Source organism: Staurois parvus, unplaced genomic scaffold (genome assembly GCF_062004578.1).
Source record: "Staurois parvus isolate SC_StPar_1 unplaced genomic scaffold, SC_StPar_1.0 ptg000011l, whole genome shotgun sequence".
NCBI lineage: Eukaryota > Metazoa > Chordata > Amphibia > Anura > Ranidae > Staurois > Staurois parvus.
Window position 1 is genome coordinate 1,601,240 of NW_028317807.1, and position 19,490 is coordinate 1,620,729.

The 19,490-nt window shown below is 44.2% G+C and overlaps 1 protein-coding gene and 1 pseudogene across 5 annotated transcripts in view; one reads left to right on the plus strand and one right to left on the minus strand.

Moving 5' to 3' along the window:
* Window positions 1-1,396: 1,396 nt before the first annotated feature.
* Window positions 1,397-19,490, minus strand: part of GULP1 (GULP PTB domain containing engulfment adaptor 1) — a 639,668-nt gene continuing 621,574 nt past the window's right edge. For all 5 annotated transcript variants that reach the window (XM_089670051.1, XM_089670042.1, XM_089670060.1 and 2 more), the window contains one exon: window positions 1,397-2,490. In XM_089670051.1, coding sequence (XP_089526177.1) covers window positions 2,419-2,490 — 72 coding nt within the window. In that variant the 3' untranslated portion in view covers window positions 1,397-2,418. The remainder of the gene's footprint in view (window positions 2,491-19,490) is intronic.
* Window positions 8,587-8,679, plus strand: LOC149473707 (U2 spliceosomal RNA; annotated as a pseudogene).

The window sequence follows — 19,490 nt, forward strand, 5'->3', positions numbered from 1 at the left end:
GGTGGCCCACCATCAACATTACCATCACTGAAAAAGTCTGAAACAAAAAATGTGATATTTTACAGAATGCACAATTTATGACCTACTACTGTTGTTGTGTTCTATGCTACACTGTGCTGGTGCACACGTCGTAAAAAAAAGTATTTAATTGTTTGCTTATTGATGGTAGTATAACAACTGGCAATCCAGTGTAAGGCCAAAAACTGTTATTTTTTCCAAGCTTTACTTTTCACAAGTAAAAAAACAAACAAAGACAAAATAAATCACAAATGATCCCATGAGCACTGCTAATGGGGGGGCACAGCAAACCCGATCTCTAAAACTTCACTTCAGCAGAGATCACATGATCATTTCCTAGGGGTCCACACATGTGACTAATATTGAAAGGTACCTAGAGGAACATTTTCTCCAGGAAAAGTAAGCATTTCAACACGTCTATGAATATTTAGTTAACTATTCAAGCATTGCTTTTTACATAGCTTTATATGAATGTCTGAATAGAGACTTTCATGAACAGCTACAATAACTTTTTTTCTTGCTGCTTTCCAAAGCTTAAGTTGAACTTTGAAGGAAAAATAGCCCATGTCAGAAAAAGTAGATTTGCTTTAGCCCTCTTGCTAGAGAGTGAAGATTGTAAGGTAACTTAACTATGAATGAAGTAATTGAGCTTGAATTATACAATAGGTTTATGTACTAAGTTTGCCATGCATGTTCAACATCCAAATAATGCTGCTTTTGTGTATTTGCTCTGATAAATAAAACTAAGGCATACATGTGTGAACATATTGCCTGTAAATGAATTAAAAAAAAAACAGTTGCTAAAAAATTAAATGCATGTGCACCATGCAAAGCAGCAAGTCTACAAAATTTGAATGCCTCTGTACCAGGTATTTATCACTGAACTCTCAAGCACTGACGCAAGGAATGTCATACACCGGCTCCAATGTGAACTTTTACCAATGCAAAAACTTCTCCCTGCATATACTGTACTAAGGCTTTTTAAACATGTGAGTTGTTACAGTCTTCATTAATGACAGCAATATCCACTTAATGAGATCTTATTTCTACATGGTATGCACTTTTACAAATGTTAACAGTGGTTAAATAGGCCCAAAAATGTCTTTCTATTGGCATGCCAATGCTTAGACAGCATGCATTAAGATGCTGAAGTGTACTTTCCATAGCAAACCAAGTTTGTTAGAAAAGCCATTTATACTGAACCCAGATCTTACTTTACATTTTATTTTAGGAAGTCTAGACTTACATATAATGTATAGTCTGTTTCCTTGTAAACACACATTTCTTGTATGGGAACGTGACAGTTGTAATTGTAGTGGGGCATTTTTGTTTGACATTAATGCTGTGAATGCATTAGTTAAAGAAGCATATCCGTTACTACCGCTTTACAAAATATTTATTCTGAAGCCTTTGCTTGTTGGTGGCACATAATAGATACTGTGACAATATGATTTGACTGACTGTGCTCATCTAATGTACCGACATAAGTGCATATCCTTTTGTAAATCAGGACAAATTAGTACATTCTATAAAGAAGCCTAATTACCAACTGCCATGGTGAAGCTATACTCATGACTGTGAATAAATGATTATCTTTCTGCACTGCTAGGTCCAACTGTTTTCTCTGCTTTGGTACACATTGTGAAAAAAGCTGCACCATTACAACACTGTAAATTCCATTGTTCCTGCCAACAGAAAGGAGGAACGAGGGCTAATACATGTTCTAGTATATGTCTTCAATCTAAGTTAAAAGAAAATATAGATACATTGGTTTTAAAAGGAGATGTTAAGTGAACGCTCACAGTTTTTCTGTTGTGCATATGCACAAATGTTGAGAGTTTACACAATTTGGTATTCAATACAAATGAAACCTATTTTATTTTTCCATTAACCTACAAACTATGTACCACTCTACTGCCAGTGGAAGATTTACCAGTTGAGATAGAAACATTTTCCAGTATAAAAATATTAATTATTACACAGACAATGATTTAAATACATAAAAGTAACAAAAAACAAAAACCCTCATTTGTAAAAACTCATCCGTGTACATCTGAATAAGCTCTGCTTAAAACTGTAAAAATATTTACAAACAGTTATTAGAGTTTTGCTAATGTCAATTACTGAATGGTTATTTGTGACACCAATTTTTGAAATGTGTACAAATTAACTATAAACAGGCATTATGTCAGTATACAAGGATTTCAATTCTGTTTTCTGCATAGGAAAAAGGTTGATGGCTCCATGTATGATGCACCATCAAATGTATGAAAGCTTTAAATGCAGTCTGTTTATGTATCTTCCAGAATTTTTTCCGAGGCGAGACAAGAAATATTCTCATATTTTGGCACATATGTGAAAAGAAAGGGGCCAGGCCTGTGGCTCCTTGTATCCATAGCTTCAACTTCTGTTATCCATAGGATCAAGGCAAAACACAGTTCCTTCTACTGTCAGTCCCATTTTGAACCCCTCCTGAAACACAAAAAAACAGTGTTAGTGGACTTGTAACTTGACATAGACATGTATTAAGGCAATTGTAAAGGTTTAAATTTAAAAAAAAAAGAATAGAAAGAAGCATGTTATACAGTGGATATAAAATATAAAAGGTCTACACACTCCTGTTAAAATGTCTAGTTTCTGTGACGTAAAAAAATGAAACAAAGATTAATCATTTCAGAACTTTTTCCTCCTTTAATGTGACCTATAAAATGTACACCTCAAGTGAAAAACAAACTGAATTATTTTAGTGGTGGAAGTAAACATAAAAAAACTAAAATAAAGTGGTTGCATGAGTGTGCACACCCTCTTATAACTGGGGATGTAGCTGTGTTCAGAATTAAGCAATCACATTTAAAATCATGTTAAATAGAAGTCAGTACACACCTGCCATCACTTAAAGTGCCTTTGATTAACCCCAAATAAAGTTCAGCTGTTCTAGTAGGTCTTTTCTGACATTTTCTTAGTCGCATCCTACAGCAAAAACCATGGTCTGCAGACAGCTTTCAAAGCATCAGAGGGATCTCATTGTTAAAAGGTATCAGTCAGGAGAAGGGTACAAAATAATTTCCAAGACATTAGATATACCATGGAACACAGTGAAGACAGCCATCATCAAGTAGAGAAAATATGGCGGAAAATTGATGAACAGACGAGAAGAAAACTGGTCTGGGAGGCTGCCAAGAGGCCTACAGCAACATCAAAGGAGCTGCAGGAATATCTGGCAAGTACTGGCTGTGTGGTACATGTGACAACAATCTCCCATATTCTTCATATCTCTGGGCTATGGGGTAGAGTGGCAAGACTGAAGCCTTTTTCTTATGAAGAAAAACATCCAAGCCCAGCTAAATTTTGCAAAAACACATCTAAAGTCTCCCAAAAGAATGTGGAAAAATGTGTTATGGTCTGATGAAACCAAAGTTGAACTTTTTGTCCATAATTCCAAAAGAAATGTTTGCCTCAAAAATAAACTGCACATCACCAAAAGAACACCATACCCACAGTGAAGCATGGTCATGGCAGCATCATGCTTTGGGGCTGTTTTTCTTCAGCTGGAACTGGAGCCTTAGTCAAGACAGAGGGAATTATGAACAGTTCCAAATACCAGTCAATATTGGCACAAAACCTTCAGGCTTCTGCTAGAAAGCTGAACATGAAGAGAAACTTCATCTTTCAGCATTACAACAACCCAAAGCAAACATCTAAATCAACATAGGAATGGCTTCACCAAAAGAAAATTAAAGTTTTGGAATGGCCCAGCCAGAGCCTGGACCTGAATCCGATTGAAAATCTGTGGGGTGATGTGAAGAGCGCTGTGCACAGGAGATGCCCTCACAAACTGACAGAGTATTAGTTTAAGGGTGTGCACACTTATGCAACCATATTATTTTAGTTTTTTTATTTTTACTTCCCTCCACCTAAAAGATTTCAGTTTGTTGTTCAAATGAGTTGTACAGTTTATAGGTTACATTAAAGCTGGAAACAGTTCTCAAATAATTTATCTTTGTCTCATTTTTTTACATCACAGAAACCTTTAACATGGGTTTGTAGACTTTTTATATCCACTGTACTTGCTCTGTGTAATGATTCTCACAGAGCAGCCCCAATCCTCTTCTTTTTGGGTTTCTTGCTGGCTGTCCTAGCTCCAAACCTCTTACTATCAGGGCATCGAGAAGGCTCACTCTCAAGCCGCGCTCCTGTGAGTGGACATTGTTATTTACAGAGTGTGGCTTGGCCCCACCCCCACTCTCTCCTCATTGGCTCACTGGTTGTGATTGATAGCATCAGGAGCCAATGGCTCTCACTGCTGTGTGAGCGAATGAGGAGGCAGAGACCTGGGAAAGTCACTGCTATCATGCAAGTCCATCGCTGGATCGAGGTGAGGCTTAGATAAGTATAAGAGGGGGTCTGGGGGGAGCTGCACCCAGAAAGTGTTTCACCTTAATGCATAGAATGCATTAAGGTAAGAAACCTTGTGGCGTTAGAATCACTTTAAAAGCCACTTGACCTGGTTATACTATTACATGACGCAACAGGAAGAAGGGTCAGCCGCACACCGGAGGACAGACGAATACAGTGTATATCCATCGATATATCCAATGATTGAGCACGGGGTCATGTGAAACGCATTGACGGGTCCTGTGTTCATGTCCTGGTGTTTTGTGTGTCCTGTGGATTGATGGATATACACTGCATTCGGCTGTCCTCCGGTGTGTGGCTGACCCTTCTTCCTGTCGTGTCGTGTGGGGTGGCAGGCCAGGGCCTGCACCTGTTGTGGATTGGTCTGTATTGTTTGCCTGAGCGCTGTACCTTTGTTCTTTGGTTATACTATTACCTGCCATTTACCATTTAATGACCACTGAGAGTAGATCTACCACCCAACATGCAGGCCATGCATTTCCCCGTGACGTTGCATTCCATTAGCATGACCTGTCTTGACCAAAGAGAGACTGAGTACTCTGACTGGCTGGTGATCATGTAACAGAGCAATATTATGAAGACACTGTGGGGTTGATTTACTAAAACTGGAGAGTGCTAAATCGGGTGCAGCTCTGTATAGAAACCAATCAACCACTAGAAAAATAATAGAAACTAATCCGCCAATTGGCTATTGTGCACAGCTGCACCAGATTTTGCACTCTTGAGTTTTAGTAAATCAACCCTTGTATGTATCTACGAACCTGCCTCCTTCAGCTCATTCTTTGACAAATAGCAATTAGAAAGTATGCTAAGCTGTTGTCTATTCCAAACAGGAAAGTCTTTTTTTTCCTACATTAAAGAATTAGTATACTTTCTGCCTTCTCTACCAATTCTTATCTGCAAATAATTTTTTGGCAAAGATTATTTACATGTGTCAATTTACTGTTCACCCTCTTTCACTATAAAGACAATAAAGGAGAAGTCTGAAGAAACAGGCAACGCATTTCAATTAAATGTAATTGCTAAGTAAAAGATGAAGACCCTGTGAGTATATTTAACACAATTATGGATCAGTACATTTGTTCATGCTGTATTACATTTAGCTGGAAATGTAGAGTATATACAGTACATGTGTATGTTTGTTGAGATCAATTAAACACTCTAGAAATCCAGAGTTTTATCTAAATATAAATCTGAGTGTTGCAAAAATATGCTGCAATTTTTTTTTAAATTGCTTATATTTTCTATTTTTCAGTTTTACCTAAACAATACACGTGAATTAAAACATAATTTTGAACATTTGCTGCTCAAAAAAAACATTATCTGCCTCCTCAAAGTTTTTGTTAAAACACAAAGCAGCTGAAAAAGTTATTAGCATTTAAAACTAAACACTGCCAAATGGAATAAATTGCTCCAATAATAAAGGTATGAAATAGCTCCAAATAAAAACAAAATGCATCACTAGGATACATGTGCAACACTATAAATTTGCTATAGTACCAAATATTCTTCTAAACCAATTTTAAAGCTTTGTAAGCTCCACCAGCATTTCCCTTTTTATAGTCCAATAAAAAGTCAAGTAAACTTAAAATATGTGATCCTTAAAAAAAAAAAAAAAAAAAAGTCATTTGTAACATTTGTAAAATACAAGCAAAAGTTTCTCAAGTTTCTCATGACACAGAATTTTAAAAACGTAAATGCAACAATTATCTTACATGCCAACACGCCTACTTATTGTTCATAAAATCAGGTGGTTATTTTGAAAGATAGCTCTGATCTCGTGCGTAATTATCATTCTGTTCTTAAAATCCTACTCACAAACACTCCCTATAGAAAAGACGACCCATCAGCCTCTTCCACTGATAAGAACATAACAATTGGGGATCCAGGTTCATGCAGTGCTATTGCCTGACCACCAAAACACACATTTGGTAAAATGTTTAAAGGTTTGGATCCTTGGGACCGATCACACAATCTGTCAAAGTCATGTGACTGGCCTCCCCACCAATCACAGAATTCTCAGTGCACCATTATTTAGAGAACATTCTAGGGGACACCCAAAAGCTTCACGCCGCACCCTGAATTTTATGAATGGAAGGTAAAATGCAGGCACAGCGTGGTCTAAACAGTATAGCATCCAAAAGTGAACTTTATTTACCCCTTCATTAACCACTTGACTTCCATAAGGTTTTACCCCTTCATGACCAGGGCATTTTTTTTTTGCTATTCGGCACTGTGCTATTTTAACTGGCAGTTGCTTGATCAACTTTTTTTCACAGTAGAGCTTTCTTTTGGTGGTATTTGATCACCACTGTGTTTTTTTTTTCATTATGTAAATGAAAACAGACTGAACATTTTGAAAAAATATTTTCTACTTTCTGTTATTAAAAGATATCCAATAAAAAAAATAAAAATTCTTCATAAAGTTAGGCCAAAATGTATTCTGCTACATTGATAAAAACTGCTACTTTGATTTAAAAAATCCCAATTTTGTTGTGCAATTTATAGGTAGAACATCTACAAACTATGGTATATATACTGGAATTCATGCAGCTATGATGCTATACTTGTAATAGCAGGGATCAGCGACTTATAGTGGGACTGTGATAGTATGGAAGGCAATCTGGCACTAGCTGATGCTGGCTCGGAGATACACTATCTGACACTGACCTCAATACAGTGATCACTGATTATACTGTACACTATCACTGTATTAATGACAGTGGATGGGAAGGGGTTAACATCAAAGGACAATCAAAGGCTTAACTATGTGCCTAACAAGTGTAATGTGTGTGATATGTGCTGCTTTTACTTACAAATGTGGCCTTTTTTTTCTCCCTGCTTTGTAGGAAAAGGTAACAGCCAGGTTGCTGATGTATGTACAGAGCTCTGAGTTGTCTGTAAACACGGATCTGTGCTGAGATTGGACACAGCCAATCAGCAGGTCTCGGTTATAAATCATTGGCCAGGACCTGTTGATAAATTCCCTGTGTCCAACCTGGAAGGTTGTAACATTTATTTACATTGCTGAGCCTACAGCTGCCACCCGGGTCACAGTAAGACCCCAGTCGCACTGGGTGCGACTTGGCATGCAATTTGCATGCCATGCAACTTGCAAATTGTATGCCAAGTTGCACCCTATTGTCCACAGTTACAGCAGTCATATCAGTGCAGTTCTGACTTGCTTAGAGCCACACTGATTTCTAGAGTAGTACATGCACTACTTTTGGTGCGATTTGCATAGACATCTGTGTCAGACATCTTGCAAATTGCACCTGAAATCAGAATGTCCCCTGAATTTGAAATTGTGCAACTTCACTGTAAGTCGCACGATTTCAAAGTTGAGCTTGATGTGACCAGGGTGTCTACTACCAAGTCTACTGTGACTGGTGTTGACTCATGAGGGGTTTATTTATAATCTTCATCAGCAACTGTAAATAGATATTTTTAGAACTATATGTTAACCAAGTTACAAAGTTAGAAATATCAGAGCTTGGTTTGATATTGGTGTGCTGTACATAGACTTTGGAACAAGCGATCAAGTTGTAGAGATAGCTTTCTATTGTATTGGAGGAATGTTTGATGTGTAAACATGTGCATGCCACAAGGAATGCTCTATTATGTGAGAGGGGGCAACCACTAGATTAACTACCTTATCTCAGACTTTATGGGGCCCACATAACGATCTAGACCAGGCCATTTAAATCTCTTTGTTTGTATGAGGGCCACTTCAAAGTACCCTCTCTTTAGATATGCAATGGTGATGGCTATCTGAGGAATGCAGTTTTACCAGGCTATGATCTAAGGTTCTCTCCAAACTCTCAATAATGGAGGGAATTTTGATAAGAGAGCCTGGACCTAGACGCCTCGGTGCCATGACCTGGCATATGTAATTTTATCACCAACAGGGGAGGCTCTGGGATGGGGCTGAGTTATGTAAGCGATATGGGATGGGGAAATTGTCCAATCCTGGATGAGATGCGTCAGATATGGGAGATGGATTAGATAGTTCTACCAATCAGGATGGCCCCATACAAGTCTATGAGAGACAGGTGTATATCAGGGTAGATTTTGGGGGAAGACAGAAGAGAAGATCCAACGATCCTGGGGGGCCCCCATGCTACACCATTGGTAAATATCAGGTCAATATAGATCGCTTCTCGGCCTTTTGGCTAAGATCAAGTGTAGTATCGACCTTGCCTTTAGGGGTGTCCCTGCTTCCAGCTAGGACGTTGAGAACCACTTGAATCTATCCCAGCCATTTGGTCTGTGTGGGGTACCCTCTTCTCGGCCTTGTAGGATCGTCGATTAAATTCGGCTTCACCTGCTTGCTGCTATTGGGTTTGAGGCTTAGCCCCCACACAGAACGAGTTTGTGATCTTCCCCCCCCCTTGTTCACTCTGCGTTACTACCTCCGGGCAGTAGACGCTCAATAGCCTTTTCAAAGGCTAAGCAAGAGTGAAGCCGCCGAGGAAGAAGAAGGAGAAGGAATCCGACCAAGATCTCTGGGAAGCCCTCCTGAGAACTCCTCTGCGACAAGATGGGGAAGAAGCAGACTACGAAGAAGCCACAGAACGCCGCCCCTGCCAAGACCCCGGGAGAAGCCCCCTCCGCCTCCACCTCCACCTCAGATCGCCCCGGCCCTGCAGACGGTCTCCCTCCACTGGAGCCCTGGATGAAGCAGACAGTCGTGCTGCGGCTGAAAGAGGTGGAAGGCAGAATCCCGGACATGACCCCGGAAGTCTTTGGAAAGAAAATGATCCTTGAACAAGGATTCAGCAAGGCAGAGACCCTGTCGGTGCAGTCCTTTGTGAGAGGTATGTTCCTTGTCACTTTCGTCTCCCTACAGGTATGCAGAAGGTACTGGGAGGCAGTGAAGACCTCTGGACCCGACTCCCTCTTCCGAAAGTTCACTGCGAACTCTCCCATTCAAAGGGACGAAAGGCGGATCACGGTGTCCATGAGGAACCCTCACGTCCCTGGTAGAGACATCGCCACCTACCTCCAAAGGTTTTGCGTCGTGTTGAAGGACCCAGTCCGGATACTAGACGCCAACGGCTTCTGGACAGGTAAGTGGGCTGTGTTTTGCAGGCTACTAAGAGATCGTCCCGCTGGAGATCTCCAACACCTGCAACAGTGCTTCTCCCTGGGATCGTCAACAGGACTCCTACACTACCCGGACCAACCCCAGTCATGCCGCAAGTGCGGCCAGCCGGGGCACGAGGGTAAGGAATGCAATGTGCTTTCTTGTAGGTTCTGTAGGTCTGCAGGCCACGAGACCAAGGATTGCCCGAGGTCCAGAACCTGCAACCTCTGTGGACGGGCAGAACACGTCTACAGAGACTGCCCAGAAAGAAGCAGGACGTACACTGGGGCCCTGAGCAAGGGCCCTGCCACCAAACCAGCGCCACAGAAACCTCCAAAGGACCCGGGTAAGAGAAACCCCCCCCAGGCCCCAGGTCCCCCTGCCCCAGGTCCCCCTGCCCCAGGTCCCCCCGCCCCTGGTCCCCCTGCCCCTGGCCCCCCTGCCCCCCCTGGTCCCCCTGCCCCTGGTCCCCCTGCCCCCCCGGCCCCCCCGCCCCTGGTCCCCCTGCCCCTGGTCCCCCTACCCCTGCCCCTGGTCCCCCTCCCCCTGGCCCACCTGCCCCGGGTCCCCCTGCCCCTGGTCCCCTCGCCCCTGGACCCCCTGCCCCTGGTCCCCCTGTCCCGGGCCCAGTTCCACCCCCCCCTGACCTGTCCTCACAGGAGGACTTCCCGCCCCTTCCCCCTGTCACCCCTGTCAGCAACTCTGCGACGGGGTACAGGAAGCGGAAGAAGGAGCAGGCCAGCCCGGCGGCGGAGGACCCCTCCTCTGCCACCAAGCGGCCCGCCGTCCTCCAGAATGTCGCAGGTCCCGACCCCGTGGGGGAAGACCTCGACACGCTGGAGGAAGAAGAGGTGGAAGAAGAGATGGCTCTGACCCAGGCGGACCCAGATCTCTCCACCGACTTCGATGAGGTCCTCAACGAGGTCCTCAATCAGATTGGTCTGGGCCAGGACACTTGTCAGGCTGCAGAAGTCACAGAGGTTGCCCCCCCTCTCCAGGGGAGGTAAGCACAGCCCCTGCCGACTAACCCCTTCATCTCTTTCCCATGATGGCTGAGATATCTATCTTTTCCATTAATGTGAGGAGCATCAAGGATGTGTCTAGGAGGCAGACTGTGCTGACCTTTCTTTCCACACAGCAGAGTGATGTGTACATGCTTCAGGAGTGCGCACTTCCCCCTCTGAGGAGGTACACTCATTTGTCCTCCCAGTGGACCCACGGTCCCTGCTACTGGTCTGGGGGTGGCGATTGCAAGTCTGCAGGGGTTGTGGTTCTTATCAGGGGAGGACGTTTCACTGTTGACTCCGTCCATGAGCTCGTCTGTGGCCGCCTTCTGGTCATAGACGGTTCGTGGGCGGGGGAGCCCGTTAGGCTCATCAACGTGTGCGCCCCCCCGGAAAAGAACGCGCGGCTGGAACTTTTCCAAACCCTGCGGACGCAACTCGCCACAACGAGAACAGTAGTAATCGGCGGTGATTTTAACTGTCCGATAGAGGAGGATGGGCGCAGCTCCAGCATGTACGCAAAACTCGACGCCACCTCGAAGCTGCTCCGGGAGATGATTGCGGAGGCTTCCCTGTGAGACGCAGTGGGATCCGTGGGGCGAGGTTCCGTGAACTACTCATGGAGCCGCCCCGATGGATCTGTGCGCTCCAGGATTGACTTTGTGCTCACCTCCAGGGCAGTCAGGCACCGCGGGTTCTCCATGGTTCCCTGCTTTTTCTCTGACCACAGGGCCATTCACTTTCAAGGTGATCTGGGAGAGGGCTTTGCCCCGGGCCCAGGCTCCTGGAAGCTGAATTGCACCCTGCTGGACGATGAGGAACTGCTAGAGGAGCTCAGGGAAACCTACGGTGCCTGGCGAGAGGAGAAGTCTTTCTTTCCTAAGGTAAGCGACTGGTGGGAGTTCGTGAAAGTCAAGCTGCGCAGCTTCTTTCAGGCCAGGGGACGCCAGCAAGTGTGTGCCAGGAGGAAGGAACTCAGGAGGCTGCAGCGTCAGCTGCAGTCCCTGCAGGACCTTCATCACTGTGGCTGGGACGTGAGGCAAGACCTGGAGGACACCAAGAAGTGCTTGAAAAAGCACTTTGAGGAAGAATCCAGGCACATTGTCTTCCGTGCCAAGGTGGAGCATCTCGAGAAAGGTGAGAAGTGTAACTCTTTCTTTTTCAGGAAACTCCACTCAGGACACACACCCCTGTCGGAACTGCGCGACAAGACTGGAACGCTCCAGAAGGGGAAGGAGGCCGTGATGGAAGTGGTCAGCGACTACTACTCCGACCTCTACTCCCCCAAAGAAACAAACTCGGAAGCGGCCGACAGGTTCTTGTCAGGTATCTCTAACGCTATTGATCCTGCAGGTTTGTCGGCCACCAACGCCCCCTTGACGTTGGAGGAACTGCACTCTGCCGCTAAATCCTTTAGGCAAGGCAGGACCCCGGGCTGCGACGGTCTCCCAGCGGAGCTCTATGTAGCGCTGTGGGACCTCGTGGGCCCGGACCTGCTCGAGCTGTACGAGGAGATGGTGGTGGAGGGCAAGATGCCTCCTTTGTTGAGGGAGGGGATGATCACGATCCTGTACAAGCGTAAGGGGGAGAGATGTGATTTGAAAAATTGGCGTCCCATCTCTCTCCTGAACGTGGACTACAAGATCCTCGCCAAAGTCATGGCGAACAGGCTGAAGGCTGTCATCGGACAGATCATCAACCCGGATCAGACTTGTGGCATTCCTGGCCGCAGGATTGCGGACAGCCTAGCGCTTGTCCGGGACATGGTCCAATACATCAAGGACCGCCGTGTGCACGCGGCCCTGGTCAGTCTTGATCAGGAAAAGGCCTTTGACCGTGTCTCCCATGGGTTTATGTGCAGAGCCCTGCGCAGGTTTGGTCTCGGGGAAATGTTTTGTTCATATGTTGACATCATGTATAATGACATTTGTAGTTCCGTGCAGGTGAACGGCTGGAAGACTGACCCCTTCCCGGTCCTCTCCGGGGTCAGACAAGGCTGTCCTCTCTCACCTCTGCTTTTTGTTTGCTGTATAGAGCTCTTCGCCGAATGCATCAGACGGAATCCAGAGATCGGGGGAATCACCGCACCGGGACCAGACAGACGGGAAGTGAAGTGCTCGCTCTACATGGACGACGTGACGGTGTTCTGTGCCAACCAGCGCTCCATCGACCTGCTCGTCCAGACCTGCGAGGACTTCGGCCAAGCTTAGGGGGCAAAGGTCAACTGCGGGAAGTTGGAAGTCATGCTCTTCGGAAAGTGGTTCCTGCCTTCTTCTGCATCCATGCCCTTTGGCATCAAGACAGACTTCATGAAGATTTTGGGAGTTTAGTTTGGTGCCGAGGGCGCAGCCCTGAAGTCTTGGGAGGAGAGACTGGCCAAGATGCGCCAAAAGTTTGGACTCTGGAGCCTCAGAGACCTCACCATCGAAGGGAAGACACTGGTACTCCGCAGCGAGATTCTCCCTGTGTTGCAGTACCTCGCCCAGGCCTGGCCCCCTCGGGTCAACACCTGCAAGGCCATCACCAGGGCGGTGTTTCACTTCATCTGGGGCTCCAAGATGGACAGAGTGAAGCGGGCAGTCATGTTCAAGGAACCCCTCAAGGGCGGTAAGGGCGTGCCCGACATCGCCACCCAGCTGAGGGTGTTCTTTGCTTGCAACTGCATCCGCAGAACTTTGCCAAGACGGACTATGGACTCTGGCGGGAACGCAATGTCTCGCTTCTTCCTGTTGCCTCTCTGGAGGTCCCTGGGGTGGGACACTTGGGATAGTTCCATCCCCTACAACTGGGACACTCCTTGGTACTACTTGGACACTTTCAAGTTCATCAGGGAGCAAGGGCTGCAGGGAGTCAAGCCTGACTTGTGGAAGCCAAAGACGATCTACAAGCTCATCCGAGCCAGCGACATTTTGGAGTCGGTTCCAGGCCTGCCTTCAGACACCTGCAAGGTGGTCTGGAGGAATGTTTCTTCCAACATTCTTACCAACAGGCACAAAGACCTGGCATGGATGGCAATCCAAGGGGGGTTGCCTCTCAGGACATTTATGCATGCCAGGAACCTGAGCAGATACAGACACTGCCCCTTCTGCATCATCCACGAGGAAACGTCTTACCACGTTTTCTGGGAGTGCTCATTTGCTCAGGCCCTGTTGGGGGCCCTGGAACCTGAACTCAAGGACTTTGTGCCACAGACAGCCATCACTCACTTCGGGGTGTTGAATGGACTGTTCTGTGGAACCTTTTCTCTGGAGGACATTGACGGCGCCTGGCGGGTGCTGTGCTGTTTTAAGGACGCTTTATGGTGCGCCAGAAAGCGCCTCATCCACCAGCGGGAGAGGATGTCCATTGAGGACTGCCGCAGACTGATCCTCAGTCTGCTCAGAGACTATTCCTTGATGGACTTTAAGGAGGAAGAGGACGTCTGAAGATTTCCCCCTTCCCCCTACTCCCCCTTGCGTGTCTTTGTCTTTTCAATAAAGCTTCGGGCCTGTGTTCCCCCCTCCCCTCCCCTTCCCCCCCCCCCCACACACCCGATGCCTATTGTGAATCGTGATTTTCAGTTTATCGTTTTTCTGCATGACATAGTGACTAGGAAATGTATATTGTATTAGGATGCTACAGTTTTTGGGGTAAGCGGCGTCATGCAGGACGTGGTGGTCCGGGGGATTCATCCTCCGCGCACATCACGTCAGGCATCATACCGCTGAGCGAATGTATTTATTTCTGAATGTATTTATTGTATGCTTGGAACTGTATTGCTATGTGGTGCGCTGCGTCGCAGTACAGGGTGAGATGTACCCCGATTACACGTATCATGTTGTTTTTGATGCTTCTGCAATAAAAGTATCTTTTCAATCAAAAAAATTGGTAAATATCAGGACATCTCTCTAGCACTTTACATGTATACATGATTGTCGTATGTGTTGTCTGTCTTGCTGTTTGTGGGTTTAGGGTATGAGTAGTATATTCTTTAATTCATTGGTTGAATCGTATACATTTTGTTTCTCTTTTCCTTATTGTAAAATAGATAGATTGTGGTCAAAGAACTCTCATTAAGGTTAATCAAATCATATCAGAGATATATTATATTTCATAATCTATAGATTTGGTCAACACTGGGCGGCAAGTGGTTAAATCAATCAAATTCATTTGCTAGTTTGTGTCATTTTACTTACACCACTTTCATTTGTACAATGCCTTAAACTGAAAAAAAAAATATAAAAATTAGGAGCACATTTATCTAGCAATATATCTGGCATTCACCAGCCAGACATTTACTGAATCTTATTATCGTCTGTTTCAAATTTCACTGCCAGTGAATATTTGATGCAAGTCACTGCTTTATGAATACGCCCCTTGTTGTCATGTACATGTATTATCCTGTATAATCTACCTTGTATTGTGTGCATTATATATCATTATTATTATTACTATTATACAGTGTTTATATAGCGCCAAAGGGTTTGCTCAGCGCTGTACATTAGCGTGGGGGACAGAACATGAGACAAAACAGTACAATACACGAGGGGTTCGGGGGCCCTGCTCTTTCGAGCTTACAATCTAGGAGAGAGGGGATAGTGGTACAGGAGGAAGTGGCTGTGGGGGATGGAGTGGTAGGAGGAGTGGAGGAGATTGGTTGTTAGGTGAGGGTGGCGTAGGCTTCCCTGAAGAGATGGGTTTTTAGGGTGCACCTGAAGGTGAGTAGGGTAGGTGACAGTCTGATGGATTGGGGTAGGGAGTTCCAGATGATGGGGGAAGTCCTGGAGAAGTCCTGCAGTTGGGCAGGGGAGGAGGAGACTAGGGAGCTGGAGAGTAGGAGGTCCTGTGAGGAGTGAAGGGCATGGGTAGGGTGGTATTTGGGTATCAGGTTGGTTAGGTAGTTTGGGGCAGCATTGTGAATGGCTTTGTATGTCAGGGTTAGTAGTTTGAGTTTAATGCGCTGGGCAATCGGGAGCCAGTGAAGGGATTGGCAGAGGGGGGTAGCAGAAGTGGATCGGTTGGTGAGGTGGATGAGTCTAGCCACTGAGTTCAGGATAGCCTGGAGTGGGGATAGCATTTGTTTGGGTAGGCCAGTGAGAAGGGAGTTGCAGTAGTCCAGGCGTGAGATAATGAGGGAGTGTATGAGTTGTTTAGTAGTGTCTGGGGTGAGGAACGTACGTATCTTGGAGATGTTGCGAAGGTGGAGCCTGCATGACTTTTATATTCTATTAAAATTACTTCAATTTGGTCTGTTATATTTATGTTCAAATTTCAAAAAGTTATTGATAGTCTGCAAATAAGTGAAAAAATAGCTGTAGCTGACCAGACCTAACAGAAGTGGACTTTGAGAAATCAATTCTGGAGCAAACCTGGAGTCAGCTGTGTGAAACTTATTTCTAGGCAAAGATTTGAAGCAATTATGCATCTCGGTTTCAACTACTAGAAATCCTAAATAGAGAGCCTACAAATGTGAAACACTGCAAACCTTATTTCACAGAAAGCGCCATTTAAAGCGTAATTCCAATCAAACAGCTACATAGCTTACAAATGAAAATAGTTTGATCTGGCAAAAGATTTGTAGGGTACTGCATACATTTTTAGGATCTACTCATCTTTGCTGCGTTCTAAGTTGCAAACATAAGGAAGGCAGAACTGCAATTTTGGAGCCCCCTATTCCCTACACACCATTTTGAGCAGCACTGTACATTGAAATGTTTAACAAACTATTCTCTCTACCAGTATTCTCAAACAGCACATCATGCATTGATTTGTTTTAATAAAGGCAAATATATTGTTCACTCTGTAATGGATATTTCATGTTGCAAGACTTTTCTCTTAGTTTAGTGACTACAATGAAAATTAATTTTGCTAAAAAGAACAGAAAATAAAAAAATAAAAATCTGAGTTTTGCTTTATTCATTAAGCTAAGGGAAAATTCCCTTGCAAAGTGAACAGCCTGTAATTCAAATCATATCTGTGAAAGTCTGCTTTCAATATTCTTCAGTTGCTTAGGCAACTCAAAACTAGGACAAATTTTAGTTAAGTGAAAGCAGACCTGTCAGTAATCTTATAAGACTGCAAAATACTCTTTTTTTAAGAATATCATACTTTGCAGTAACAGTACATTTTGTAATTAAAACAATTATAATTAACTGCTTGCCCTCTGCCTTATAGCGCACATATATATATATTATATATATATATGTGATCGCATTTCCAGGTAGAGAGCGTGCACCCTATCCACGCCGCTATTGGCTGATGTCAATCACTGGGTCCTGGCCGGTGATTCCTGGTCGGAACTCGTTGATCGTCTGTAGGGCTGAGAGGGGAGAGATCTGTGTGTAAACAACACAGATCACTCTCTTGTCAGCATGGACATTCTGCTTTATATCCCTCTGCACAGCAGAGAGATACAAAGCAGCATGTCTCCCTAGTAAAACACACACAGCACACAATGTGAAACATACACAACATACAGTTAACCCTTTGATCGCCCCAAATGTTAACCCTTTCCTGCCCAGTGTAATAAACACTGATCACTGAATTAGTATCACTGGGGATGTCAGTGGCCCTTTGTCAGTTCCCACTCAGTGTCAGAATGCCAGTCCCGCTAAAAGTCGCTGATCGCCGCCATTACTAGTATAAAAAAATAAAAATTACAGTATATATAACGCCATTTGTAGATACTATAACTTTCACGTAAACCAATTAATATACACTTATTGGGATTTTGTTTAGCAAAGACATGTAGCCGAATACATTCTGACCTAAATTTATGAAGAAATTAGATTGTTTTTTTATTGGATATGTTTTATAGCAAAAAGTCAAAAATATTGTTTTTTTCCAAAATGTCAGTCGTTTTTTGTTTATAGCACAAAAAATAAAAAACACAGAGGTGATCAAATGCCACCAAAAGAAATCTCTGTTTGTGGGGAAAAAAGGACATACATTTCATTTATGTACAGCAATGCATGACCGCGCAATTGCCAGTTAAAGTAACGCAGCGCTGTATCACAAAAAATGACCTGGTCAGGAAGGAAGTAATTCCTCTGTAGGGCAAGTGGTACTAAATGCTTGCTAGTTTAAACCTAAAATACTATGCTACCTTAACATTTCATATTCCTGCTTCTTTTGTGTGAATACCTAGTCTTGCTAGTCCCTCTGCTTTTCTATTTCAAACTGACCATACTAGGCCTGAAAGCACATCCATGCCTGTATGGTCAGATTTCTGGCTGCGTTGGGAAAACAATTTGACATGCCCCCCCTATGCAGTCATTCACTGTGAAGATCAGCAAACTGCTCTTTTTCTACCCCTAGCTTTCTAAGCTGCTTAAGCTTCCTGCAAGCTGCACCAAATATCTTCCTTCCTAGCTGTCTTCTGTGGACTATCAATTTGCCCTGCCCCATGTATTGAAGATAAAGAGATATGAAAATGTTTGCAGCCCATATCAGGAGAGCAGCCTAGGATAACAATCATTGCTTCTCCATAGATACAGTGAAGGGGAGACCTAGCCACCCAGGGACAGGAAGTATGTTATTTCATGGCTCACTGGGTGAAAATAAAGCAAAAGAAGCTTCAAAAAAGAAAATGAATGCAGCCATCAGACCATATTTTTGTAAGTTATATTATATTATATTACATTTTTGGTTTGGGGATTAGATACATTTTAATGTAAAAAAAAAATCCCAAGTACTTTTTGTGCCCTCCTGTCCCCTAACACTTACCTAGATATATTATATTGCACGCCTGTGGCAGGATGAATGCATATATGCACAGAAACGCAGCTGCAATTAGTGTAATAAGTGCCCCTACTCTCTACAGTATACAAACTAAATCTTTACAGAACTGTGTGCTACAAATAAAATGCAATGAGTCACTGTACAACTATACAAGACAAAACACATTAAATATCCAAATAAAGGGACAAGTGGGGTGGGCCAGGAAGTGACGTCATCTCGCATGCTACACCTGGAAGTGATGTAGTACACCCTGGACAGAGCCATTCCACATGTTATGGGGTGGATAGCTGAGAATCTTATTTGATTACAACTACATGTGAATTTACCTTGGTGCTGGGATAGCACTGAAGTTGTGAGTAGACTACATCTGCTTTTAATGTAATAAAATTATTTTATGGTTTTATGCTATGGCGGGCTGAAGGATAAATGAAACATCCAATTCAAAGAAGTGGTGGGTGGTGCCATATATCTAACAAGTGCATTATGATTGACCCGTAGTAGGTGGTCATATTTATCTGCTGAGTTCTCTGTGTTGGTGGTGGAGGAGCACTGGAAAATAACACAAGAACACAGGGTGGTGTTTTTTGAAGATCGCATGGAAACCCTGTTTTTGTGATTAACTCTCATGGACACTTTATGTTAGCCATGTGGTGGCACAGAATATATAGTTTAATGGACTTTTTCTTTATTTGGATATTGTTTAATGTGTTTGTCTTGTATTGTTGCACAGTGAGTCATTGCCAGGGGCAGACTGACAACTCATGAGGCCCCCGGGCAATAGGGGATCATGGGGCCCCTGTGTCCTTTCCCAAACTCAAAAAAGTCTATGGAAAAGGTACCAGGGGCATCTCATGGGGCCACCTACTGACCCTGGGCCCTCGGGCGGTCCCCGAGTTTCCAAATGGTAAGTCCATCCCTCGTCATTGCACTTTATTTGTAGCACACAGCGCTATAAAGATTTAGTTTAACACTTCTCTATGGTCTGTTGTCACTGCTGCCTGTCCCTACCAATCTGCGACACATCCCTAATGCTCTGGGTTCTGGAGGCAGGTAATGAGGGCAGCGGATCCATAGACCTGCTGCTGCCATCAGTCAAATTGCTAGATGGAGGAGGGTGCAGGGGTGTGCCTTTCTAGGTGTTGCGTGCATCTATGGACACAAAGATCAGGAAAAGGCACAAATGGGACCCAACCAGCTAAAGGAGACAAATGTAAACAGGTGAGGTGAGGCAGTAACTTGCAGACAAG